General features: G+C 36.8%; 1 protein-coding gene and 1 pseudogene across 1 annotated transcript in view; both read right to left on the reverse strand.

The window, feature by feature from the left end:
- The window catches only part of COL24A1 (collagen type XXIV alpha 1 chain), a 384,669-nt gene that overhangs the window by 80,838 nt on the left and 275,886 nt on the right, over window positions 1–27,945 (reverse strand). The window contains exons 39-43 of the mRNA XM_055339781.1: window positions 12,600–12,653; window positions 10,642–10,749; window positions 7,206–7,259; window positions 6,896–6,949; window positions 6,204–6,260 (exon numbers count right to left, since the gene is read on the reverse strand). Of these exons, the coding sequence (XP_055195756.1) occupies window positions 6,204–6,260; window positions 6,896–6,949; window positions 7,206–7,259; window positions 10,642–10,749; window positions 12,600–12,653 (327 nt within the window). The remainder of the gene's footprint in view (window positions 1–6,203; window positions 6,261–6,895; window positions 6,950–7,205; window positions 7,260–10,641; window positions 10,750–12,599; window positions 12,654–27,945) is intronic.
- Window positions 19,836–21,154, reverse strand: LOC129520308 (SWI/SNF-related matrix-associated actin-dependent regulator of chromatin subfamily E member 1-like; annotated as a pseudogene).

Here is a 27,945-nt window from a genome sequence, read left to right on the forward strand (position 1 = left end):
CTTCTGTCTTACCAATCGGGATGCCTTTTCTTTCTTTTTTTCTCTGCTTGCTATGGTTAGTATATCTAGTACTGTGAATACAAATGGTGAGAGTAAGCATTGTACTATTGTTCCTTATCTTACAGGAAGAGCTTTCAGCTTTTCACCATTCAGTATGATGTTTGTTGTGTGCTTCTCAAATATAGCCTGTCTTATGTTAAGATATTTATTGAGAGTTTTCATCATAAGTGGATGATGAATTTTGTCAAATGCTTTTTCTGCAGCTATTGAAAGAATCATGATTTTTATCCTTTATTTTGTTAATGTGTGTATCAAATTGATTGATTTGAAATACTGAACCATCCTTGTACTTCTGAAGTAAATCTTACTTGATTGTGGTATATGATCCTTTTAATATATTGCTGAATTCTGTTTGCTCATATTTTGTTGAGGAGTTTTGCATCTATATTCTTGAATCTATGATCTATGTTTATCTATGATATTGGCTTGTAATTTTTTTTGTACTGTCTTTATCTGGTTTTGGTATCAGGATAATGCTAACCGCATAGAATGAATTTGAAAGCATTCCTTCCTTTAATTTTTCTGGAATAGTTTGAGTATAGGTATTAATGCTTCTTTAAATATTTGATAGAGGGCAGCCCAGGTGGCTCAGTGGTTTAGTGCCACCTTCAGCCCAGGGCGTGTCCTGAAAACCCGGGATTGAGTCCTGCGTCGGGCTCCCCATTGGAGTCTACTTCTCCCTCTGCCTGTGTCTCTGCCTCTCTATCTCTCTCTCTGTGTGTGTCTCTCATGAATAAATAAATAAAATATTAAAAAAATAAATAATTTAATAGAATTTATCTGTGAAGCCATCTGGTCCCAGACATTGGTTTATTGGGAGATTTTGATTGCTGATTTATTTTCATTACCAGTAATCAATATGTTCAAATTTCCATTCCTTCTTGATTTAGTCTTGGAAGATTATACATGTTTAGAAATTGATACATTTCTTCTAGGTTGCCCAATTTGTTGGAATATAACTTTGTAGTAGATGGAGGATGCTGTTTTTATTTTCATTTGGCTTCAGGTATTTTTTTTAAATTTTCTCTTTAATTTCTTCATTTACTCCTTGTTTGGTTAGTAGCATGTTGTTTAGCTTCCATGTGCCTGTGTGCTTTTCCAGTTTTTTTCTTGATATTTATCTCTAGTTGTATACCATTGTAATCAGAAAAGATGCTTGATATGATTTCAGCCTTCTAAACTTTATTAAGACTTGCTTTCTGGCCCAACATGTGATCTAACCTAGAGAATGTTCTGTGTGCACTGAAGAAGAATGAGCATTCTTTTTTTTTTTTTTAAGACTTTATTTGACAGAGCGAGTGAGCACAAGTAGGCAGAATGAGAGGGAGAAACAGGCTCCCCATTGAGCAGAAAGCCCGACATGGGGCTCAATCCCAGGATGCTGGGATCGTAACCTCAGCCAAAGGCTGACAACCAACTGACTGAGCCACCCAGGTGCCCCTATTCTGCTGTTTTTGAATGGAATGTTCTGTATATATCCATTAGGTCCCTCTGGTCCAACGTGTTATTTAAGGCGACTATTTCCTTATTGATTTTCTGTCTAAATGATCCATCTGTATATGTAAGTAGAGTATTAAAGTGCCCTACTATTATTGCATTACTGTAGATTTCTCCCTTTATGTCTATTAATATTTGCTTTATAAATTTAGGTGCTACAAGGTTTGGTGCATAGATATTTACAATCATTATATTCTCTAGTTGAACTGATCCTTTTATCATTATGTAATGCCCTTTCTTATGTCTTCTTACAGTCTTTGTTTTAAAGTCTTTTTATCTAATATGAGTATGTTATCCAGTTTATTTTCATTTCCATTTGAATGGAATATTTCTTTTTCATTCTTTCACTTTCAATCCATGTGTGTTTTTAGGTATGAAGTGAGTGTCTTATAGGCAGCACATCGATGGGTTTTCTTATCCACTCAGTCTTTTGATTGGAGCATTTGTCCACTTACATTTAAAGTAATCATTGGTAGGTATATACTTATTGCCATTTTGTTAATTGTTTTCTGGTTGTGTTTGCAGTTCTTTTCTGTTCTTCTCTTGCTCTCTTCCCTTGTGATTTGATGATTTTCTTTAGTGGTACATTTGGATTTCTTTCTCTTTATTTTTTGTGAATCTATCATAGGCTTATGGTTTGTGGTTTCCATGAGTTTCATATCAATGCTCTATGTACAGAGTAGTCTATTTTAAGTTGATAGTCATTTAAGTTCAAACACATTCTAAAAGTCCAATTTTATTCTCCTCTCCCCATGTTTTGTGTATTTGTTGTCATAATTTACATATTTTTATTTTGTGTATCCCTTAGTTAATTATTGTGGTTATAGTTGCTTTTACTATTTTTTAAGAGAGGGGAAGGGCAGAGGGAGAAAGGAGAGAAATAATCTTAAGCAAGCTCCACATCTAACATGAAGCCCAGTATAGGGCTTGAACTTGCAATCCTGAGATCATGACTTGAGCCAAAATCAAGAGTCAGACGCTTAACTGACTGAACCACCCACGTGCACTGTTTTTACTACTGTTGTCTTTTAAGTTTCCCACCAGCTTTATAAATGGTGGATATGCTCTCTTTACTATATGTTTGCGTATACCGGTGAGACTTTTTCTTAAATAATTTTTAAATCTTTAGTTATGGTGTTTTCTTTTCCACTTAAAGAAGTCCCTTTAGCCTTTCTCAGAAGTTCAGTTTAGAGGTGATGAAATCCATTAATTTTCATTTGTCTAGGAAACGCCTTATCTCTTAATTCTCCATGATAATCTTGCCAGGGAGTGTATTCTTGGCCATAGATTTTTTTCTTTCAGCACTTTGGGTATATCAGGCCACTCCTCTCTGGCCCGCAAAGTTTCTGCTGAAATATCAGCTGATGACCTTATGGGTGTTACTGAGTATGTAACCAGTTGCTTTGCTCTTGCTGTTTTAAGATTCTCTCTTTATATTTAATTTTTGACATCTTTATTTTCTGTTGGTGTGGATCTCTTTGGGTTCATCTTTTTTGGAGCTCTCTTTGCATCTTGCAGCTGGATGTTGGTTTCCTTCCCCAGGTTAGGGATGTTTTCATCTATTATTTCTTCCTTTTGTCTTGTTACATTCTATTTATTAAAGTTTATTTTATAAGACTTATATTGTATGCTTAATATTTTCCCAGAGGCCTCAAACTATCTTCTTTTCTTAAACCTTTTTTTCTTTTTGGTATTCAGTTTGGATGACTTCTACTACCTTGTTTTTCCAGATTATTGATCTGTCTGTATCCTTTAATCTGCCATTATTCCATCTAGTGTATTTTTTCATTGCAGTTATTGTATTCTTCAATTCTTATTGGATCTTTTTAATATTTTCTATCTCTTTGTTGAAGTTCTCACTGTTCATCTATTCTCTCGAGTTTGGTGAGCATCTTTATGATCACTACTTTGAATCCTTTATTGGGCAAATTGCTTATCTCTGTAATTTGGTTCTTTTTCTGATGTTTTATCTTGTTTTTTTTTGGAACATATTCCTCTGTCTCTTTGTTAGGCCTGACTTACTGTGTTTGTTTCTATGTATTAAGTAGATCAGCTATGTCTCATGGTCTTGATGGAGTGATCTCATATGTAAGGTGTTGTATGGGCCTAAGAAGCACATTCCCTCCCAGTCACTAGAACAAGGTACTCGAGGGGTGCCTTGTGTAGGCTGTCTGTGTCCTCCTGGTGTGGCTTGGCCACAATTGTTGCTTACATGCTGGTGAGCAGTGCTGCCCCTGGCCCAGATGGCTGCAATGATTGGCCACATTGCTGGGGGCACATTGGTGGGTAGGGCAGTGCCTGGTGTGGCTGGTTGTGAGGTCAAACCACAGCTATTGCAGGCATACTGAATGGGTGGGCCTTGCCCCTTTTCCCTGTCAGGAGCCACATTGGAGGGATGCTGATCCAGGCTAAAGCCACTTGTTTGGTGTGTTGGGACAGGAGCTACTTTGGAGAATGCCAGTCCTGGCCAAGGATATCTGCTGGTGTGGCAGGCTGGGAGCTACTTTGGAAGACACTGTTTAATGCTCTTTTTAAAAGTATTTAATAGCTAGGGCATCTAGGTGACTCAGTTGTTTCAGTGTCTGACTCTTGATTTTGGCTCAGGTCACAACTACAGGGTCATGAGACTCAGCCCCGTGTGGGGCCCTGCACTCAACCCTTCACTGCACTTGAGATTTTCTCTCCCTTTGCTGCTGCCCTTCTCCTACTCTCTTTCTCTCTCTCAATAAATAAAGTTTTTTTAAAGCATCTAATAGCTAATCCTACTTTACCATTATCAAAAATTCCACTGTTTATTCCTTAATCTATGGATTTTTAATTTTTAAAAAAGATTTATTTATTTATTTTGAGACTGAGAGAGAAAGAGAGAAAGAGCATGGATGAGTAGGCAGGGGAGGGGGAATAAGGGGGCAGAGGGAGAGGGAGAGAAGTAAACTCTCCACTGAGGCAGGAGCCTGACAGTGGGGCTTGATCTCATGACCTTGAGATGATGGCTCGAGCCAAAATCAAGAGTTGGGACACTTAACCAACTGAGCACCCAGGCATTCCTGAACTTTTGTTCAGGAATATAAATTAACCTAATAAAATTGTATTTATTTATTTTAATCCTTCATGTAGTACCTAACTAATAAATTTACACTTTTAACTTTTTCAAGACATACCTAATATAAAATCTTTGGTATGATAAACTGTTAAAAATTTTCATATATTTTTATGATATATGAGAAAGCAATTTTTGCATATGAGACCTACTGTCTGAAAAGAAACTCAAATTGAAATGTTTGGCAAAACCATAAAATTGATAATGGATCACTAATTGATAAATTTTAACTTATTCCTATGTGAATAAAGATATTTCACATAATTTAAGACAATAATTTCCGACTCTGCTTTAATGATTTAGAATATTCTTGGTTTAAGTTTCATATCTGTCTTATGTCTACCAGATAAAATGATGCTTTTTATATTAGACTTTTAATATATTTATTACATTTCAGTGACATTCTTTAATCTTGGCAAAGTTTTTGCATTATTTCCATATTTTTCCCCCCAGAGCTTTAGAGAGACTAGAGCATATTTGATAAAAATCTTATATATCTTATATATTCTTATAGATTAGTATTCCTCTGTATGAGGTGGCTTAATTTAATCAGAATAATTCCAAAATCTTTCCTATTTCTAAAAGAAAAGATAACTTTCAATCATTTCCAAAGAGACAGATCAAAATATCAGAAAAGACTACAAAATGTGATTCTTCTGCTTTAGGATTTTTTTTGATAAAAAAAAGTTATATGGAAAATGGAAAATTTAACCAATTACATTTATTTTTATGAACTGAACACTTTTGTTCTACCTATTTAATTTACAAATGTCCTTTAAGATTGTTTTAGTCAATCATGAACATAAAGGTCGTTATTCAGATAATCAAAACTACAATAACTACTTTTCAAAATGGTGTTCATAGCTCTTAAAATGCTGAATTAGGAGAACAGGTCAGTGATCTTTTTTTTTTATATTTTTATTTTTTTTTTAAATTTATTTATGATAGTCACACAGTGAGAGAGAGAGAGAGGCAGAGACATAGGCAGGGGGAGAAGCAGGCTCCATGCACCGGGAGCCCGACGTGGGATTCGATCCCGGGTCTCCAGGATCGCGCCCTGGGCCAAAGGCAAGCGCCAAACCGCTGCGCCACTCAGGTCAGTGATCTTTAAAGAGTATTGGTTATAATAGCTGGCTAGATAAGTTTTAAAATCATTTGATAACTGTATGTAGATTACTATAAAAAAGTATACAGATTACTATAAAAACACTCAGAAATAAATCTGAATTTGATAATTAAAGAAACATCTGCCTTAAACTGTCTAAGGTATATAGTTTTTGATAATATCTGCAAAAAGTTGTTATAATACATTTAATGCTGAAAATTAGATTTGGAAATTCATTGATTTAAACTATGTATCATGCTAAGGATCTTAACCTGGATATAAATAAATTTCACACTTAGTTTATATAACTATAAATAGTACATGACTATAAAATCATGTTATGAAACTAACAAAACTCCTTGAAAAGATGTGATTGGTGCTGTAAATTTATTATATATATTTTATCTTGAAACATCAAAATAATTTTAGAAAAAGACCTACTGGTTCACCTCGAGGCCCAGGTGGTCCTAATACTGTGCTATCTTCTCCTGGATAACCCTATAATGAAGACAATAATTTAAAACAAAATCAAATTAATAAAATTACCTTTGAAATACACAGGCTATTATTGTCTAATATGTTATGAAATATACAATATTTATCTTATCTAAATGGAAAGCTTTTACCTACAAAACTTAGCATAGGATATTTTCTACAATTGTGATTCCTATAGGTTCTAAGAAGTGTCAATCTGCTTAAATTACATAAAAAGCAGTTTAGGAATTTGCTCAAAATTTCAGTTTTCAAATGATATTGCAAATCTACAGGAGTACAGTTATAGTTATTCTTAACCTATAAAATATTTTACTATAAATATATTAGTCATTTAATCTATAGTCTCATAATTGCTTTCAGTAGGTAATTAATTTTACTTTCACAAAGCTTTACAGATTGCAAAGTGCTTTAGCATATATTATTTCATGAATATCTTGAAACAACCTATCCAATCAAAGACATTTTGATGACTTATTTACATTTTTGTCTCTTGTTATTTATCTTCTAGAATTTACAATACTTCCCAAGTTGAAAAGTATTTCTTTTATTCTTTGAAAATGTTTCCATGCATACTTTCAGAAAGAACATAAGTATTTAATATTTAACTTTAGGATTGAAAAGTCAATATACACACATACCTTTTCTCCTTTAGGTCCTGGCAATCCAGGAAGTCCTGGTTGACCCTGATGACCCTAACAAAAGGACAAGTAAGTAGACATTCTACATATCATTTGTCCATATTCCACCTAATACCACCAAGGCCATACTATTAGATATTGCACTATTCTGAAAGAAAAATAAGATTTATTCTCTAGAGGGTTGAGGTCTAAATATATTAGAAGGGTTTATCAGTGAGATTTTATTTTGATTTGCATAATTGGTATGACATCTTTATAAAATCACTTTCATGTAAATACATATTTAAAATTTCCAATTAGAAATGATTACCCTATATCCTGGAATTCCTGGTTCTCCATCAGGTCCAATCAATCCTAAATGTCCCTAAAATACAAAGTAAATATTAGAGAGAAAACAGACAACTGTTTAAATCATTACTCTTATTATTGAATTGTTTATTGATTTATTTATTTAGTACTCTTATTATTTAAAATTTAGACTTTTTTTTAGGTATAATGTTTTACCTAGTCTGAAATGGGAGAACAAAAATTTCTAACTTTTGTCTTATTTTTCTTCTGAACCACAAAATCCACCCAAAAAAAAATGTTTCTGTAGTCTATGCCTGGTATGAATATTCTTAATTTAAGAAAAATATTTTCAGTTGCTAGAATCCTATATTTTTCTAGTAAACTCTTGGCAATGTAGATTGCGTCTGTCAAAGTTTATGGTAGACGTGCATCACTAAATATTAGGATACAGCCTGATAGTTTTTGATATTGTCACTATGGGATCAAGAAGAACATATTTATTGATAATTCACATGCTTTTTTTTTAAGATTGTATTTATTTATTTGACAGCAAGAGTGAGTGAAAGAGAGGGAAAGAGAGAGAACACGGGCAGAAGGAAGGGGCAGAGAAAAAGGAGAAGCAGATTCCCCACTGAGCAGGGAACCTGATACAGGCAGGACTGGATCCCAGGACCCTGAGATTATCACCTGAGCCAAAGGCATACGCTTAACTGACTGAGCCATCCAGGTACCTGATAGCTTCAGATGCTCTGATGAACAGTTTCAGCTCTAGTCAAAGTTGTTAAAAATAGAGATGATCGACAATTTATGTGCAATAATCACCCTATTGCTTTTCTTATCAATATTTTGCAGATGAGGATACTATATAAATTAAGGGCTAATTAGTAAATGCCCCTAAAGTACTGAAAATGTGACTCAGACAATTGAAAAGAGCAAAACTAAAAATCCTAAAAATGTCTTATCTTTCATACTATCAGAAAGTTTCCACATCAACTCTCCTATTTGAGTTTGAAACTAAATAGGAAATAAGAAAATTAAGGCACAGACTAGGTATATGCCTAACAAATATCAGACTAACCAGAAGTTCTAAATATGATAATTTACCAAAAGAACCCATGAGAACGCCTATCACTAAAGTGGATATAAAGTAAAAATATAAAACTAAATGTCTTAAACAGCATCAAAGAAAAGATCTAATGGAAAAAAGGACTGCATTATAAATCATAAAATCCATAAGAAACTAAAAATAAACCTAAAAATATATAGGTAAGAACAGAATGAAGGAAATAACAAAACTTTATTAAAGGATGTATAAGAAGATATAAGCAGATAGAAAGACATATATTGCTTCTATACAAAAAGAGTCAATATTAAAGGAACCTGAAGAGCTGATTTCAAAGTTCACATGGAAGAGAGAATTATAGTAAGAGCTGAACTTTTTAGAGAAGTGAATTATGGAGTACTTGCTCTTACAGGTCTCAAAAAATACTATAATAGTATAATAATTTAAATAGTATGGTATTGGACCTACGAATAAACTAACAAATTGATAGAAGAAAACAGAGAGAATGAAAACAGGCCAATAAATATTTGAGAGTTTCATTTATGGTAAGGGTGGAATTTCAGAAAAGTGGAAAACAGATTGACTATTTATTAAATGATTTTGAAACCACTGAATATCAATTTAGAAAAGAGAAAATCAGTTCTTTATAATTTATTTCATATCAAAAAATAAACTTCATAGTTAGGGGTGAAAATAAACCTATAAAAGTATTAGAAGAAGGATATGGAAGAGTATTTTTGTATGCTTTAGGTAGGAAAGGCATTTCTAATGAAGAAATAAACCTAGAACTGTAATGTAAAAACCTGACAAATTTGACTACATAATTAACCTTCTGTCCAGCAAAAGATATCACAAGTAATATTAAAAGATAAATGATAGCAAGGGAAATCTATTTGTAATATATTTTATAACATCTTTAACAAAATATATTACCTAAAATATGTAAGGTGTTATTGCAAGTCAATAAGAAAAAGACAACAACCTAATATAACTCATGTAAAGTGCACATGAAAAGGCAATTCCAGGGATGCCTGGATGGCTTAGCAGTTGAGGGTCTGCCTTCAGCTCAGGGCATGATCCTGGGGTCCTGGGATCGAGTCCTGCATTAGGCTCCCTGCATGGAGCCTGCTTCTCCCTCTGCCTATCTCTCTGCCTCTCTCTCTCTCTGTGTCTCTCATGAATAAATAAATAAAATCGTAAAGATAAAGGGAGAAATAAATAAATAAATGGTAATTTCCAGAAAAATATTCAAATTACTTAATTGTAATCAGGGAAATGTAAATAGAAAGAAAATGAGATGCACTTTTTCATTTATCAGATTGCCAAATATCAAAAGGGTTAATATGAAGTATTGGTGGTGGGAGTGTGAATTTAATGAAACCTTTTGGAAAAGTTAGATATGTATCAATGTTTAAAAAGTAAATATTCTTTTTAGACAAAATCCAAAGTAGGAGCCTACTTTGATGGCAAGACTCTCAATTAGTTCTCATGTTTATTAAAAATTAATCACATTGCATAAAGTTTTTAAATATATAAAGCAAAAGCAGAAACATATTAATAATTTAAATAAAAGAAAGTAAGAAAGACCTGAAGTAGTAAGATGAATATGTAACATGAGCCTGAGACAAACTTTTCTTAGCAGACGGATTATGCAATGCTCTCAAGGCGGCCTTGGTGAAAAGCCTAGCATCTGTGACTTTTAAAGAAGAGGAGGAAATATACATGCATACAAGCTTACGAAACAGTGAAAACACTGAACACTATATCTCAAATATTCTGCATCTCTCATGCTGGGACTTTCTGAACACCTCCAAATATTTTAGCGATAAAATTTTGCTATTATAGGTTCAGAAGTATTATGCTGCCCTTGTTTCCGACATCATATAAAGTTCATGCAAAAGATTGAATATTCGATGTTACGGATATTGATCACAGCTGGTTAGGTAAAAAAAAAACAAAACAAAAACAACTCTAGATAAGCATGTGGAGTCCAAGCTTATAACGAAAACTCATTTTTAAATAAACCTAATTTTCAAAGCAATTTGCCAATCCCAAAAGTGTAGTTTTATATAGATATTAAATTATAAGTGCAAGGCATATAAACTTTCTTAGTTAGGTGAGGAGTTATAATCTGATTTTTTGAAAAACTTCATTTCATATTTTATTTCCATTTTGAGTTTTTTTTCCCCTTTCCCTTTTCCATGTCCAGAAACCACTAAGCCATTTAAGTACTGTGGAATGCTTACAATTCTCCACAGCCCATGGAGGTAGATTATTTTCAATGGAACTATTGCTTTCTCTGTAAAATTAATCAAGGGATGAAACTTTAAGGACATGGATACATTTCTTTTCCATCCACAGTGAACTCAGGTCTGGAAACAAATCAAATACTAACCACAGCACCTCTAGTTCCTCTGGCACCCTTAGGACCACTTTCCCCAATTTGTCCAGGAGCACCTCTGTTTCCAATTTCTCCTGTGGGCCCTATTTGTCCTTTTTCACCCTGTGGATATCATTAGTAAGAGAGAAAAGTGAGAAAAAAACAAATTTTCACTTAGATGAATTAACTATATCATATACCTGAATGACCCCAGAGGATATTCTGTGAGCAAAAGTCTATAAATAGTAACTTTGCTTTAACTTAACAGTAGTGGAGACCATCACTGACAATAATAACATACCATGACCATCTAGGTTACCCTAAAGATATAACTAAAAATAATTTAGGGAAAGAACATTAAAAAATAGTTTTGGCAAAGCAAGCAGGTAGATCTGGTGTTCATGTTGAGTTACAAATAACCAAGTTTTTTATTTTGAAATTTTTTATGTATGCATGTTTGCATGAATGCATGTATTTCTTGTTATCATGAGAAAATATAGGTCCTATGAGAGGCCTGTTTCTATAGAGAACGTCAATGCCACAAAGATCTATTTAATGCAAAAAGTTTCCACTGTATGGTTATGTATATTCAAATTCATCCCTTATTGGTTTGGAGTCTTTAAAAGTCTGTAACATTTTTAAAATCGATAATATTTTAATATCATTTTACATCCTTCTAAAAACTAGTTACCTTCTGTTTCCCATCAAGCTATCATTCTCTGCCACCAAAATACAGCTGCTTTCATTCAACTTTAAGTGCTATAATTCATTTTCTGAAAGTCGGAACCAATCTGTTCTGTTATTGATAATCAAGTAGATACAAAGGAAGACTAGACTGTAATCACAGTCAGGAAGTTTTTGGTATTCAAAATAACTCCCAGGGGTGCAGGATTTTGTAAGGACTCATACTGTCCCATTTCTGTGGGACAGTATAATAACAGTATAATAACATAAAATAAAATATTATTTTAGATATAACATTATGTATGATAAAGAGACTTTAATAGTGGGGTTATTTTCATGGGCAAGCACAGCTACTAAATATGTAAGTGATGAATCACTGAATTTTACTCCTGAAACAAATATTACATTATATGTTAACTAACTAGAATTTAAATAAAATCTTGAAACTAAAAAAAAAATGGCCACTAAAGTTTGCTTCATTTTTCTTTACCTTATATTCTCACTTATACTGTCTCTACATTATGACAAAGATGGAGTGGGTATATATTAGTAGAAGCAGTAAAATTGGATTTCTGGAACCAGGTATGGTATGATTTAGGTAAATCTAGTAATATATTCAGAACTATTGTAGGAGAATTAAGAAAATCATTTCTATGTCTCACCAATACTTGAACAAATTATTGACTGCCATACAAAGATGAATTTTTCATTTTAACAGTCTAGAATTTTATAAATATGCCATTTTTAGTAAAATATAAAGGAAACAAATCAACTACATTCTTGATTTGTGTTTCTTAGTCAATATATGAGAAAGATAAAATCAATCATTAACCTTTTCAATTTAGATAAACATAGTAATAATAAACCCAAAACAATTCTAATCATATTCCTTTCCCCTAAACATTTTACTAAAGTTGTTAAATAAATAGCACAAATGGTATAGTATTTTCCTTTTTTCTCTTTTCCTGCCCATATTCTACTAAAGAATTTTTGGCAAACAGGAGAAGGAAAAGCAAAGATCTTTATAGAGACTACAAAGTAGGAAATTTGCCTTTAAATAATTTAAGGTGATGGGTACTCTGAAGTAGAGTTAAACATTAATTTATACAAACATGCTTTTTAAAACCAAATTCATAGTTCTTTATTATTTTATGTCTAGTGCAAATGAAAACAACACATCATCCTATGAAGCTTGGGGCATATCAGAAGAAAGATGTACCATAAAAAGATGGGAAAAAAAAGTAAAAACAAAACAAAACAAAAACCATAAAAGATGTAAAAAAAATTACCTTTTTCCCTGGACGACCTCTTTGTCCTGGACTTCCCACAATTCCTTCAGGTCCCTGGATATACAATTTAAAAAAGAAAATAAACTGTTAAGGAAGGACTAGATACAGTGTTTCAATACTTATATCACATAATCACTGAATTGAACATTATGTAAAAATGAGGATTACTTTCCAATAATATTGTTTGTATATTTATTTATTATTTTAAAAAAGATTTTATTTATTTATTCATGAGAAACATAAGAAAGAGGCAGAGACATAGGCAGACAGAGAAGCAGGATCCCTGTGGGGAGCCTGATGCAGGACTCGATCCCAGGACCCCAAGATTACAACCTGAGCCAAAGACAGATGCTCAACCACTGAGCCATCCAGGTGCCCCTATTTATTTATTTCTAAAGATTTTATTTATTTGTTTTAGATAGAGAGCATGAGCACACACACGAGTGGGGGAGGGGAAGAAGGAGAGAGAGAGAATCTCAAGTGGACTCTGTGCTAAGTGCCCAGCTCCAGGAGTGCTTCATCTCACGACTCTGAGATCATGACCTGAGCCAAAACATAGAGTCCCACACTCAACCAACTGAGCCACCCAGGCACCACTGTATAATTGTTTAAGTCATGATGATTTAGAGTTCTAGCTGTTAATAGTGAGTAGTTTACATATATAATCTGGCCAAGATAGGTAAAATTAAACTGTTCTTTACTATAGAAAAAAAATTATTTGGTTTCAGTGTAACCATTTTAATTACTGAGAATATAATTAAAGTAAACCCAGTGCATCCATTTTAGCAGTTCTATAAGCTACTGTGGATTCAATATCTTGTTGAATGTATAGGATTATAAAATATATCTAAAACATGGTCAAGAATCACAAAATCTTATTGGAGTAGATTAAGGAGACTTTCTTTGTTCTGTGGGAAAAAAGAGAGATAAATACACAGAGAAAAACGGAGGTAGTCATATTAAACTGTTTAAAACAATATTTTCATTTCAAATTTGTATTTTGTTTAGACAAAGTAGACCGAAATTTCTAATATAGACTTTTAAAGTAAAAATTGGCTAAAATATTTTAGATGCCATGTGAATTTTCAGGTCAACAATAATTAGGCCTAAATGATATGCACGGTAAGCCAGGATGCAAGTTCTAAAATGGGTAATAATTAATCATAGCACTCCTTGCATTAGTTGGACATGAAAATGGAAATCTCAAATTTGTGTCCCAAACCTTGGCAAACTGTAAAAATGATGTAGACAAGAAATAAATTGTGGCTTACCACTGTGCTATGTAGGCTCTTGATAAATATTTGTTGAACGAATAAACAGATACCTAAGGAAGTGACTCATGCCCTATGCTCCTGAGCAAACACTCTTCTAGCCTCAGAAAGGCAGTGAATTTAGAAGCCAAAATAGTTAAGTTCTATTGCTGTAGTTCTAGCTGCATCCAGAGGTTGAAATGATAGTTGCACTAACCTGAGATTTCTTTGTGGTTAATGCAGAGTTTTAAAAAAGAGGCAGATTAACCTTCATTAGCGGTTAACAGTGTGAACTTTTAAAAGTCACATTGCTCATTTCATATTCTGGCTCTGTCACCTTACAACAATACGACCATAGGTAGATTATTCAACTTCTAAAGGCCTCAGCTTTCCATTATATGAAAGAAGTAAAATAATACCCTTTCAAAGGGTTACTAAGATTAAACGAGATAATACATGTAAAGCTTTAGAAGAACTGGATTTTTACCGAAGCACTTAGCTCAGTGTTAGTTCTACTACTATATATATATCAAAGGATGTTAGAAGGTACAATAAACACCCATGTACCCACCACCGACTTGAAGAAAAAGAAGCAATATACATATGCATATAATTGAAGTCCCTTTACACATACCTTTCCAAACAGGTCACCCTCTCTCCTCACTCTGGTGCAAACACTGCCCCTAATTTGTTTATCATTCCCATGCATTTCTTTAAAATTTCACTGTTTGCAATATATGGTTATTTTGCATTCAAACTTTATGTTTTTGCATTCAAACTTTAAATAAACACACTTTATGTATTCTTTCAAAACTTTAACACATTTGGTTTTGAAATTAATGTCTTTAATCTGTTCACTTTCTGTTTTTAATTCTACAGGATTTCATCTTATATCACAACTTATTTAACCACTTTCCTACTGATGAATTTTTGTTGTGGGTTTTTTCTCTCTCATATAGATAATGCTGCAATAAATACCTTGTGCATCCCTCTATGTGCCATGTCAAAAGTGTTTTTTTTTTTAAGTACAGCCTCTGAAGTTAGATTGCTGAATTATACGGCATATGCATCCTCAAGTATACAAGATACTGTCCAATTGTTCTCCAAAGTAGTTTTGTCAATTTATATTTCCACTGCAATGTCTAAGACCAATTACTCCAAATCTTCTGTAATACTTAGTACTATCAGACTTCAATCTATCTCATTGTGGAAATGACACATTGTTTGTTTTCAATTTGGATATTTCTGATTACTAAGGAAGAATGATTATCTACTCATACGGTTATTTGACATCTTTATGTGAATCTCTGGCTCTTACCTTCTGTCCAATATTCTCCTGAGCTGTCCTTACCTGAGTTATACATAGAAGTTTTTATACATATTCCTGATGTGTATATTTTGTTCATTCTATGTAATACAGATCTCTTCTCTCAGGCAACAGCTTATTTTCTCACTTTAACATAACTTTTGATTAATACAAATTTGCAATTTTAACATAGTCATATTCATCTATATTTTCTTCTTTCTTTCAGTGTTTAGGAGATTCTTCTCTCCCTCCAGGAGGTCATGACATGTTCTCATAAAAGTTTTCCTATTTAAAAATTTGATTTTCACAGTTAGGTTTTCACGTGGAATTTCATTCTTTTGTGTGTGTACACTGGTGGAAGGAGTGGTTTTATTTTGCTTTCAATTTGGATAACCAACTGTAACAAAACCATTTATTGAATATTTCATCTCCTTACTGATCTGCAATCTATAATCAATTTATCAAACGTCAACTTTCAAAATATCCTGAGATCTGAGTTTAGGGTATCTTCTATTTCCACTGGTCTCTCAGTCTCTCTGTGAGTGAGCGTGACTGACTAAATTACTCTGGATTCAATAATAAGTTATGATATTGGGTAGGGCAAGTTCTCCCTTCCACATACCACTGTATTCCCCCCCGCCCACAACCTGTTCTTGAAAACAGTCTTGATATTGACTCTTTGTTCTTCCACATTCTTTTTAAAATAACTTTTCATCAATCAGGTCCTATAAAAAATTCTTCTCGGGATTTTGACTAACATTGTACTGAATTTATAGACTAATTTAGGGGAGAGTTGATACTTTTTTGATATTGAATCCTCCTATTCATGAATATAAAATATTTCTCCATTTATTTAGGTCTTTGCTAATAAACATATTTTTTTCAAAAAAAATTTTGCCAACCTATTGTTAGATTTATTCCTACCTACTTAATTTTGTTGCTGAGTGTGTTGTAAATAGTACTTTTTAAAGTTTTTTTCCTTTTTTTTATTGAAGTTCGATTTGCCAACATATAGTATAACACCTAGTGCTCATCCCATCAAGTGCCCTCCTCAGTTTTCTAACTGCTTGTTGCTTGTGAAGATGAATGCAATCTTCTTTGTATATTCTTATATTTAGCATCTTGCTAAAATTTCATTATTTCTAATAATTTATCTGTAGATTATTTCACTTATTTTACTGTAGTGGCTAGGTCTTTGAGTAAATGTTGAATAGAAATAGTGAATAGTGGTGATCTTTGCCCATTTCTTTGAAGCTTCACCATTAAGTATGATAATCAATATGGATATTTTTTACAAATGCTTTTATTTCATTGAGATTATATTATTTAATTCATAAATATGCGACTTAAACTTTTAATTCTATTTTTTTTGTATATTTTTATATTGGAGTTCAATTTGCCAGCATACAGTATATCACCCAGTGCTCATCCCATCAAGTGCCCCCCTCAGTGCCCATCACCCAGTCCCCCATCCCCCCGCCCACCTCCCCTTCCACTACGCCTTGTTCGTTTCCCAGAGTTAGGAGGCTCTCATGTTCCGTCACCCTCTCTGATATTTCCCATTCATTTTCTCTCCTTTCCCCTTGAATCCCTTTCGCTATTTTTTACATTCCCTGAATGAATAAAACCATATAATGTTTGTTCTTCTCCGATTGACTTACTTCACTCAGCATAATACTCTCCAGTTCCATCCACCTTGAAGCAAATGGAGGGTATTTGTCGTTTCTAATGGCTGAATAATATTCCATTGTATACAGAGACCACATCTTCTTTATCCATTCATCTGTTGATGGGCACAGAGGCTCCTTCCAGTTTGGCTATTGTAGACATTGCTGCTATAAACATTGGGGTGCGGGTGTTCCAGCATTTCACTGCATCCCTATCTTTAGGGTAAATCCCCAGCAGTGCAATTGCTGGGTCATAGGGCAGATCTATTTTTAACTCTATGAGGAACCTTCACACAGTTTTCCAGAGTGGCTGTACCAGCTCACATTCCCACCAACAGTGCAAGAGGGTTCCCCTTTCTCCACATCCTCTCCCATTTGTTGTTTTCCTGTCTTGTTAATTTTCACCAGTCTCACTGGTGTGAGGTGGTATCTTATTGCGGTTTTGATGTGTATTTCCCTGATGACAAGTGATGCGGAGCATTTTCTCATGTGCTTGTTGGCCACGTCTATGTCTTCCTCTGTGAAATTTCTGTTATGTCTTTTGCCCATTTCATGATTGGATTGTTGTTTCTTTGCTGTTGAGTTTAATAAGTTCTTTGTAGATCTTGGAAACTAGCCCTTTATCTGATACGCCATTTGCAAATATCTTCTCCCATTCTGTAGGTTGTCTTTGAGTTTTGTTGACTGTTTCTTTGGCTATGCAGAAGCATTTTATCTTGATTAAGTCTCAACAGTTCATTTTTGCTTTTGTTTTCCTTGCCTTCATAGATGTATCTTGCAGAAGTTGCTGTGGCCAAGTTCAAAAAGGGTGTTGCCTGTGTTCTCCTAGAAGATTTTGATGGATTTTTGTCTCACATTTAGATCTTTCATCCATTTTGAGTTTATCTTTGTGTATGGTATAAGACAATGGTCCAGTTTCATTCTTCTGCACGTGGCTGTCCAATTTCCCCAGCACCATTTATTGAAGAGACTGTCCTTTTTCCAGTGGATAGTCTTTCCTGCTTTGTCGAATATTAGTCGACCAGAAAGTTGAGGGCCCATTTCTGGGTTCTCTATTCTGTTCCATTGATCTGTGTGTCTGTTTTTGTGCCAGTACCACATTGTATTGAGGATCACAGCTTTGTAGTACAACATGAAATCCGGCATTGTGATGCCCCTGGCTCTGGTTTTCTTTTTCCCCCTATATTACCCTGGCTATTCGGGGTCTTTTCTGATTCCATGCAAATCTTAAGATGATTTGTTCCAACCCTCTGAAGAAAGTCCATGGTATTTTGATAAGGATTGTATTGAAGATATAAATTGCCGTGGGTAGCATAAACATTTTCACAATGTTAATTCTTCCATTCCATGAGCATGGAATATTTTTCCATCTCTTTGTGTCTTCCTCAATTTCTTTCAGAACTGTTCTATAGTTTTTAGGATATAGATCCTTAACCTCTTTGTTAGGTTTATTCCTAGGTATCTTATGCTTTTGGGTGCCATTGTAAATTGGATTGATTTCTTAATTTCTCATTCTTCAGTCTCATTGTTAGTGTATAGAAATGCCACTGGTTTCTGGGCATTGATTTTGTATCCTGCCACACTGCTGAATTACTGTGTGAGTTCTAACAATCTTGGGGTGGAGTCTTTTGGGTTTTCTATGTACAGTATCATGTCATCTGCAAAGAGGGAGAGTTTGACTTTTTCTTGGCCAATTTGAATGCCTTTTATTTCTTTTTGTCATCTGATTGGTGAGGCTAGGAGTTCTAGTATTATGTTGAATAGCAGTGGTGAAAGTGGACATTCCCTGTCATGTTTCTGATCTTAGGGGAAAGGCTCCCAGTGTTTCCCCATTGAGAATGATATTTGCTGTGGGCTTTTTGTAGATGGCTTTTAAGATGCTGAGGAATGTTCCCTCCATCCCTACACTCTGAAGAGTTTTGATTAAGAATGGATGCTGTATTTTGTCAAATGCTTTCTCTGCATCTTATTGAGAGGATCATATGGTTCTGGTTTTTTCTCTTGTTGTTATGATCTATCACACTGATTGCTTTACAAGTGTTGAACCAGCCTTGCATCCTGGGGATAAATCCCACTTGGTCATGGTGAATAGTCTTCTTAATGTACTGTTGGATCCTATTGGCTAGTATCTTTTTTTTTAAAGATTTTTTTTAAATTTTTATTTATTTATGATAGTCACAGAGAGAGACAGAGAGAGGCAGAGACATAGGCAGAGGGAAAAGCAGGCTCCATGCACCGGGAGCCTGACGTGGGATTCGATCCCGGGTCTCCAGGATCGCGCCCTGGGCCAAAGGCAGGCGCTAAACCGCTGCGCCACCCAGGGATCCCTATTGGCTAGTATCTTGTTGAGAATTTTTGCATCTGTGTTCATCAGGGGGATTGGTCTATAATTCTCATTTTTGGTGGGGTCTTTGTCTGGTTTTGGAATTAAGGTGATGCTGGCCTCATAAAATGAGTTTGGAAGTATTCTGTACCTTTCTATCTTTTGGAACAGCTTTAGTAGAATAGGTGTTATTTCTTCTTTAAACATTTGATAGAATTCCCCTGGGAAGCCATCTGGCCCTGGACTTTTGTGTCTTGGGAAGTTTTTGATGACTGCTTCAATTTCCTCCCTGGTTATTGGCCTGTTCAGTTTTCTATTTCTTCCAGTTTTGGTGGTTTGTGGTTTTCCAGAAATGCGTCCATTTCTTCTAGATTGCCTAATTTATTGGCGTATAGCTGCTTATGTTTTTTAAATTGTTTGTATTTCCTTGGTGTTGGTAGTGATCTCTCCTTTCTCATTCATGATTTTATTAATTTGAGTCTTCTCTCTCTTCTTTTTAATAAGGTTGGCTAATGGTTTATCTATCTTATTAATTCTTTCAAATAACCAACTCCTGGTTTTGTTGATATGTTCTACAGTTCTTCTGGCCTCTATTTCATTGAGTTCTGCTCGAATCTTTATTTTATTTTTTTCAAAAAACATTTTTTTTTCATTTAAAAAGTATTTAGAACACATAAAAGAAGGCAACATTTATTTTTTCTTCTCATCTTCTGGTGTGGGGTCTGTTGGTGGCTCCTCCACTGTTGCACTGTTGCTCTCTGAGACAGTGTTACTATCACTGGTCCCTTCCTCGGCCATACTGTCTACCCCCTCCTGCCCGCTCTCCTTGTCCTCAGGAGTAGACGTGCCTTCTTCACTGTTTTGTTAGCTTTCCATTGCTTCTTCAAGGTGTGTCTCCTCTGTCTCCATAGGGATGCTTTCGTCGTCCTTCCTCTCCTGGGCCTTACTAGCAGCTGGCTCTTGCTCAGGAACCGTGCTGCTCTACATTCAGCTTGCTCTGCTGCTTCTTTCTCCCTCTCCTCTTGCCTTTTACGAGCCTGTTCTTCTGCCTGTGCAATTTCAGAGGCAATCTTTTCCATATCCACTTCTAGTTTCAAACTGCACAACCTTTTATGTTCATTATTAAATGAATCTGTGCTTTCTAGGAACTTTCTCTTGTTTTCCAGGTGTTGCTCCTCTATCTGAAGTTCAGCTTCTAGTTTTCACTGATGAACTATTAAGGGCCTGTCATTTGAGGACCTGCATTCTAGCTGTTGTGACAACTGACCGAACGTCTGGCACCACACTCTAAGGATTTCACTGATGAGGCAGTGGTTTCTCTGGAAACGGGCGGTGGCTGTCTGCTTCACTGAAAAGCCATTATCATAATCATCCGGATCTTTAGCAGGCTGAATGCTCATGTAAGGTTCTCCTTTCTCCATGCGAGACTGTCTCTGTAGACTTTCTTCCTCTAAAGCATCTTCTGCACTTTTCGCATTTATGTAAGCAAGGTATGCAGGGGAATTATGATAGGCCTTCGTAGGTTCATTGTACTCTATCTTTTCTGCTTTGTATTCGTTTAAATATTCTTGTTTTTCTTCATCAGTGAGATCTCGCCACATGCACCAATAATCTTGGCAATCTCCCACAACTTTAGGTCAGGGTTGGAAGCTTTTACTTGGTCCCAGAGCTTTCTGCTGTACCTCATGTAGGGCATCAGCAGCTTATCTGGTGGCTTTGGGGGCTTTGGAATTGTAATACCAGAGGATGCTGTGACCCGGCTGTTGGTGCCCGGGTTCCCTCCCAGCCTGTAGTTGTTGTAGGCGAGATGACTGTATGGATTGTATCCCACAAACCCTGGTGTGTTGGGCATTTGTGTTGCAGGAACTGGGGTGGCAGGTGGGGCATAAGATGGTCTTTTTGACATTTTGGAAGATTAAGTTCTCAGTTCCTTAAGAATGAATCTGAGACACCGCAGGCAGAAAAAGCGCCTGTAGCTCCGGCCTCGTTTCTCTTTGTCCCGCGAACGCCCCGCCCCTCGCTGCTCGAATCTTTATTAACTCTCTTTTACTTGGTGTAGGTTTGACTTGCTGTTCTTTCTCCAGTTCCTTTACGTATGAGGTTAGCTTGTGTATTTGAGTTTTTTCTAATTTTTGGAGGGATGCTTGTATTGCGATATATTTCCCTCTCAGGACTGCTTTTGCTGTATCCCAAAGATTTTGAACGGTTGTATCTTCATTCTCATTAGTTTCCTTTTAAATTCTTCTCTAATTTTCTGGTTGACCCATTCATCTTTTAGCAGGATGCTCTTTAACCTCCACGTGTTTCAGTTTCTTCCAAATTTCTTCTTGTGATTGAGTTCAAATTTCAAAGCATTATAGTCTGAAAATATGCAGGGGACAATTTCAATCTTTTGGTATCGGTTGAGACCTGATTTGTGACCCAGTATGTAGTCTATTCTGGAGAAAGTTCCATGTGCACTTGAGAAGAATGTGTATTCAGTTGTGTTTGGATGCAAAGTTCTGCATATATCTGTGAAATCCATCTGGTCCAGGGTATCATTTAAAGCTCTTGTTTCTTTGGTGATGTTGTGCTTAGAATATCTGTCATTTGCAGAAAGTGCCATGTTGATGTCTCCTACTATTAGTGTATTATTATCTAAGTATGTCTTTACTTTGGTTATTAATTGATTTGATATACATGGAGCTCCCGCATTAGGGGCAAAAATATTCATGATTTATAGGTCCTTTTGTTGGATAGACCCTTTAAGTATGATATAGTGAAACTCTTCATCTCTTACTACAGTCTTTGGGATAAACTTTATCTGATATGAGGATTGCTACCCCAGCTCTCTTTTGAGAACCATTTGAATGGTAAATGGTTCTGCAACCTTTCATTTTCAGGCTATAGGTGTCCTTAAGTCTAAAATTAGTCTCTTGTAGACAGCAAATAGATGGGTCTTGCTTTTTTATCCAGTCTGAAACACTGCGTCTTTTGGTGGGATCATTTAGCCCATTCATGTTCAGAGTTACTATTGAAATATATGAATTTAATGTCATCGTAATACCTATTCAGTCCCTGTTTTTGTGGATTGTTTCTTTGGGCTTCCTCTTTCTTTTTTTTTTTAATTTTTATTTATTTATGATAGTCACAGAGAGAGAGAGAGAGAGAGAGGCAGAGACACAGTCAGAGGGAGAAGCAGGCTCCATGCACCAGAAGCCCGATGTGGGATTCGATCCCGGGTCTCCAGGGTTGCACCCTGGGCCAAAGGCAGGCGCCAAACCGCTGTGCCACCGAGGGATCCCGGGCTTCCTCTTTCTTTTACAGGGTCCCCCTTACTATTTCTTGCAGAGCTGGTTTGGTGGTCACATAGCCTTTCAGTTTCTGCCTATCTTGGAAGCTCTTTATCTCTCCTTCTATTCTGAATGAGAGCCTTGCTGCATAAAGTATTCTTGGCTGCATGTTTTTCTGATTTAGGACCCTGAATATATCCTGCCAGCCCTTTCTGGCTTGCCAGGTCTCTGTGGAGAGGTCTGCTGTTAATCTAATATTTCTTTCCATATAAGTTAGGGATCTCTTGTCTCTTGCTGCTTTAAGGATTTTCTTTTTATCTTTGGAATTTGCAAGTTTCACTATTAAACGTCGAGGTGTTGAACAGTTTTAATTGATTTGTAGATAGAGAGGGGGACCTCTCTATCTCCTGGATCTGAATGCCTGTTTCCCTCCCCAAATTAGGGAAGTTCTCAGCTATTTGTTCAAATATGCTTTCTGGCCCTCTGGCCCTCTGAGCACTCTCTGGAACCCCAATTATACGTAGATTTTTCCTTCAAGGCTAGCATTTCTTTCCCTTAACCTTTCCTCATGGTCTTTTAATTGTTTTTCTCTTTTTTCCTCAGTTTCCTTCCTTGCCATCAACTTGTCTTCTATGTCACTCTTCTACCTCATTAGCCCTCATCGTTAGGACCTCCAGTTTGGATTGCATCTCATTTAATTGATTTTTAATTTCGGCCTGATTAGATCTAGCTTCTGCAGTCATGAAGTCTCTTGATTCCTTTATGTTTTTCCAGAGCCACCAGTAGCTTTATAATTGTGCTTCTGAATTGGCTTTCTGACATCGAATTGTAATCCAAGTTCCGTAACTCTGTGGTAGAGAGCACTGTTTCTGATTCTTTCTTTTGTAGTGAGTTCTTTCTAGTCATTTTGCTCAGTGCAGAGTGGCTGTATGAGTGGGCTGAGTCAAGAACATCAACCACGACCTAAGTTAATTACACCCTAGAAGATTCTGCTGAAGTCGGAGACCAGAAATTGAAATCAAAGATCAGAATGATATAAAACAAAAGGACTGCTAAAGTGAAAAACAAATTTTAAAGGATAGTAGTAAAAAATAAAAGGCCAAGAATCCAAAGAACAAGAGGAAAAAAAAAAAGAAGAAAAAAATGAGAAGAAAAAAAACGGGGTGGACTAGGAGGTGGTGGTGGTGATGACGTTGTAGTGGAGGGAGAAGGTGGTCTACTTGAGGGGTTCTAGAGGGTGATCCTCTTGTTTCTGAGTATATTAAGTTCTGTGTGTTAGAAGATGCTCAGTCCCAAATTTATATAAACCAGAAATACTTGTAGAAGGCCGCAACATTGACCACCAAAACATAAATGAGATAAAAGAGGGGGGGCAGAAAGGGAATGAGGGATCTCACAGAATGAACCAGCATGGTATACCACTTGGTTCTGGGTGCATGCTGGTCATGTTTTAGAAGGTATTAATTTCAGCCATTGTAGAACAAAATGAGGCAGAGAAAACAAAAAACACAAAACAAAAAAACATATCTTGTATATCTCCCAAAATTAAGTTGAGTATGTTGAAGGGAATCTAGAAGTGGAAAATATACCTAGGACCTGTAATTGTAGAAATATGAGAGTCAAAAAGGAAGAATCTTAAAAATGAAGAGGTGGTAAAGCATTGTAGTTAAGGTGGGAAAGGAGAAAAATTGGAAATTTACAGTCTGATATAAAAACAAGTTGTACTGGAAAAAGGAAAAAAATAGGAGGGGTCCCTTCTGGTTCTATATGCTGTAGATCCCTCCACTTCCCCTGGAGCTTTCCAGCGCTGCTCAGCCAAGAACCTGCTCTTCCCCTGTCCCTCCAGCTGGTCTCTGGGGGAGGGGCTGCTGTGCTGACTCAGGTGTGTGCACCTGGGGGAGCTGCCCCGCCCGCAGGTGCTGAGCTCCGTGGGAGCTGTTGACCCCGAGAGGCCCCGGTTCCCTGGGGCCCCTCCCCTCCCAGGCATAGGGTGACACCAGGAGGAACACCACCACTGGCGGTGGCCAGGTTCCCAGCCCTGGAGTCGGCTCCCGCAGTAACCACCGCAGCTCTGAGTCCGCACTGGCCTAGGTGCTCCCGGGGTGGGGGGAGCTGATCCACACAGCCTGGGGGCGCCAGGGGCAGGAGCTCCCCGCTGTCCTGTGCCCTCCCCGCCTCTGCCTGTCCCGGGAGGACGCAGGATCCTGGACTGTGTTCCCCGGAACCCTGGGTTCCCGCTCCCAGGAGCCCCCCCTGACCCACTGGCTTCTCCCTGAGGTGCCCCCCTCCCCGGGCGCAGGCTCCAGCCCTTTACTGAGCTGGGCCCGGGGTGTGTGGGGTGCTCTCCCCCGGGGCCCTCCTCTGCTAGTGACCCTGGGAAACTGGAGGTGTCCCTGCCCCCTCCCCCCCTGCGGTCCTGCCAGGTTTCCCTGCTGAGCGCCTTTCCCTCGGGGAAGAATCCGGTGCAGATTTTTAAAGTTCCCACTTCTTGGGGCGGGGGCTCCCCTGTCCCCAGGTTCTCGCTGCCCCCCTTAGCCCGGCTCCTCGTGGGGCCCCTCCCCCACTGGATTCATTATTTTTTCTCCACCTTCCTACCTTGTTAGAAGCGAAAACCCTTCTCTCTGTAGTTCCAGCTGTTCTCTCTTTAAATCTTTGTTCGAGCTCGTAGGTGTTCAGGATGGTTTGTTTTTTTATTTTTATATTTTTTAATTTATTTATGATAGAGAGAGAGGGGAGAGAGAGAGAGAGAGAGAGAGAGAGAGGCAGAGAGAGAAGCAGGCTCCACGCATCGGGAGCCCGATGTGGGACTCGATCCCGGGTCGCCAGGATCGCGCCCTGGGCCAAAGGCAGGCGCCAAACCGCTGCGCCACCCAGGGATCCCCCTCAGGATGGTTTGAAAGTTATCCAGGGAGGTGGTGGGGCCCGGTGAGGTGAGGACTCTGCTCCTCCGCTGTCTTCCCCAAGTTCCTAGTTACTACTTTTTGTGCTCTATTAAACCTGTGTGCACTCCCAAGACAAGAAGATACTCTCCTATGTTTTCTTCTACTTCTAGCTTTTTATATTTAGCTTGCCTTATGATCCATATTTTATTTTTTTAAGATTTTATTTATTCATGAGAGACACCCAGAGAGAGGCAGAGACATACATAGAGGGAGAAGCAGGCTCTAAACTTATAATTCTTAACAGCGTTAGGCCTTTGTTGCAATACTTGTATGAGAGGGAATCCATAACCCCTTTAATTATGCCAGCACTCCACAACTGCATTGAACTCAAATATTCAGGTGTCAGCTGACACTACCGTGTGGCAATGCTACCTACCAACTAAAAATGCAGTGTAGGCACCATTGCATTTATATATTAATAAAAATTTGTCAATAATATAAAAATAGAAGTGCTGATGTTGGTGATAAACTTCAGTCTCACAAATGCATATAATTATGAAATTTATTATTGCTCTGCAAGATGGCTTGTACATTCTTCAAACCTCCATTGCCTCATTTTCTAGTTAACAGCCTTGCCTCATAATGCCCTGAGACCAGTAGCAATCAAACAATAGACATCTCTTCTCAATGCTCAATCTACTGACACATCTCCGTATGTACACACATTTTGCTTCCCTTCTCTTACGAAGGAAGAAATTTCCGTTTTCTTCCCTGAGGTCAGTTGTTCATTTGTATCTAAAACCCATGTTCTCTTCAAGGCCTTCTCTTACATTTGCACTATTAATTTTTTTCTCTTAACTAAATCACTTCCAACAGCAATTAAATATGCTAGATAGCACTGACTTAAGAAAAATACTTCCTTGACGTCATGTCCCTCCCACCTTTTCTCTCCACTCATTCAATTTCTCACATACTTTCTAGTTCCATTTTTGCTTCCCCATGATAGCAAAACTTTCTGGAAGATTTGTTTATTCTCCTTGTCACTATTTCCTTACTTCTCATTCCCTCTTCATTTGGGCTTTTGTTCTTACCACAACTCTGAAATTGATTCCCTTTGGGTCAACAACTGGCCTTATATAGTCAAATCCAATGGCTCGTTTTATCTGAAACTGTTTTCCATTCTTGAAACTTTTAAAAACTTTTGTTTACATAACAGCACACTTCTCAAATCTTCTTCTTACTTATGACATCTCCTTATTTCCTTATAGTCTAATAATTCCTAAACTTATGTCACCTGTCTTGACAGTACCATTGATCTTCTCATTATCCCACCAGCTGACATCTTTTTGAACTCCCAAAAGGCATCTCAAACTTTATGTGTCTCAGTAGGCATCTCAAATCTTGAATTCCCTCCTTAAACCCCTACACCTTGTCTCTCTTTGTCTTCCCCATCTCTACAGTAATGAGGCAGTATTTTGAAAATTATTAAAATTGCTTTTCTATTTTGCCTTTTTGAATACATGGACTTTACCCTATTCAGCTTGAGGGGTTCATATGCCCAAGGGCTGAATGTATTAAGAGAAATTTTTCTTAATTTTCTTTTTCCAACTTTAAAATTTACAAGTTGAGCCTGGAGCACCTAGCACATGGGTTGTCCTATTAAAGAAATGGCACACTTTCCATATATAGCAAGAGAACTCTAAGGCTTTTACTAGATGACAGAAGGATGAGATCACGACATAGGGGAAATATAGAGAAAGCCAGATTTTTTCTTTTGATCCCAGGAGTATGCAGGAAGGCAAAGAGGGAGGGAGAGACACAGGTGTTCAAATTTTCCTTTTTCTGAGTTTTGGCATAATGAAACCCTTGTTCCCTACTACCTCTTCAGGATGCAGGAAGGGTATCTTCTTTTTAGATATCACCTGCTTTATGGCCATATCAATTTGGATGCTCAGGAAAGTAAAAATGAAGAACATTTGTTAAATTTTCCCGAGCTACTCCTTGATTCCTATATGAAGTAGATCTAGAGAGGAACTTAGAAACACCTGGGGAGCTTGTTGAGTGGGAGTGTACTCTAGAAAGACATGCCTCTGCTGTAAGGACTGAAGTGCAGATTTCCTGGGCTAGAACTAAATGAAAATGAAAATCCAGAAGACCTGAGAGGGATCTGAAGATTAGTGGAAGCTGAGAGGGACACAACCCCCCACCACCTAAAGAAATGAAAATTACTAGCTACATAAGTCATCATTGTAGGCCATCAGGGTAGGCAGCAAGCAAATTGACGATCAGGGGCATGGTAATGTCACTATGAATAACACCTGCATCTAGATCCAAAGTTTCTTCATCCTTGCCATCACCAAATACTCACACTCTCTAATGGAAGGGGTAAAAGAGGGAGGTTGAGAATTGATACATTTGAGAAACAACATCGTAAGAGTCTGAGCATTACCTAAACAGAGTACTAATTTATAGGAATAGATTATTTAAACTTTCAGCTGGGTTGGATTCAAAATTTCCTTTTCCTAGGGTACCTGGGTGGCTCAATTGGTTAAGCGTCTGCCTTTGGCTCAGGTCATGATCCTACAGGTCTGGATTGAGCCCCATGTCAGGCTCCCTGCTTAGCAGGAGGGTCTGCTTCAACCTCTT

Source organism: Nyctereutes procyonoides, unplaced genomic scaffold, assembly GCF_905146905.1.
Source record: "Nyctereutes procyonoides isolate TBG_1078 unplaced genomic scaffold, NYPRO_anot_genome, whole genome shotgun sequence".
Classification (NCBI taxonomy): Eukaryota; Metazoa; Chordata; class Mammalia; order Carnivora; family Canidae; genus Nyctereutes; species Nyctereutes procyonoides.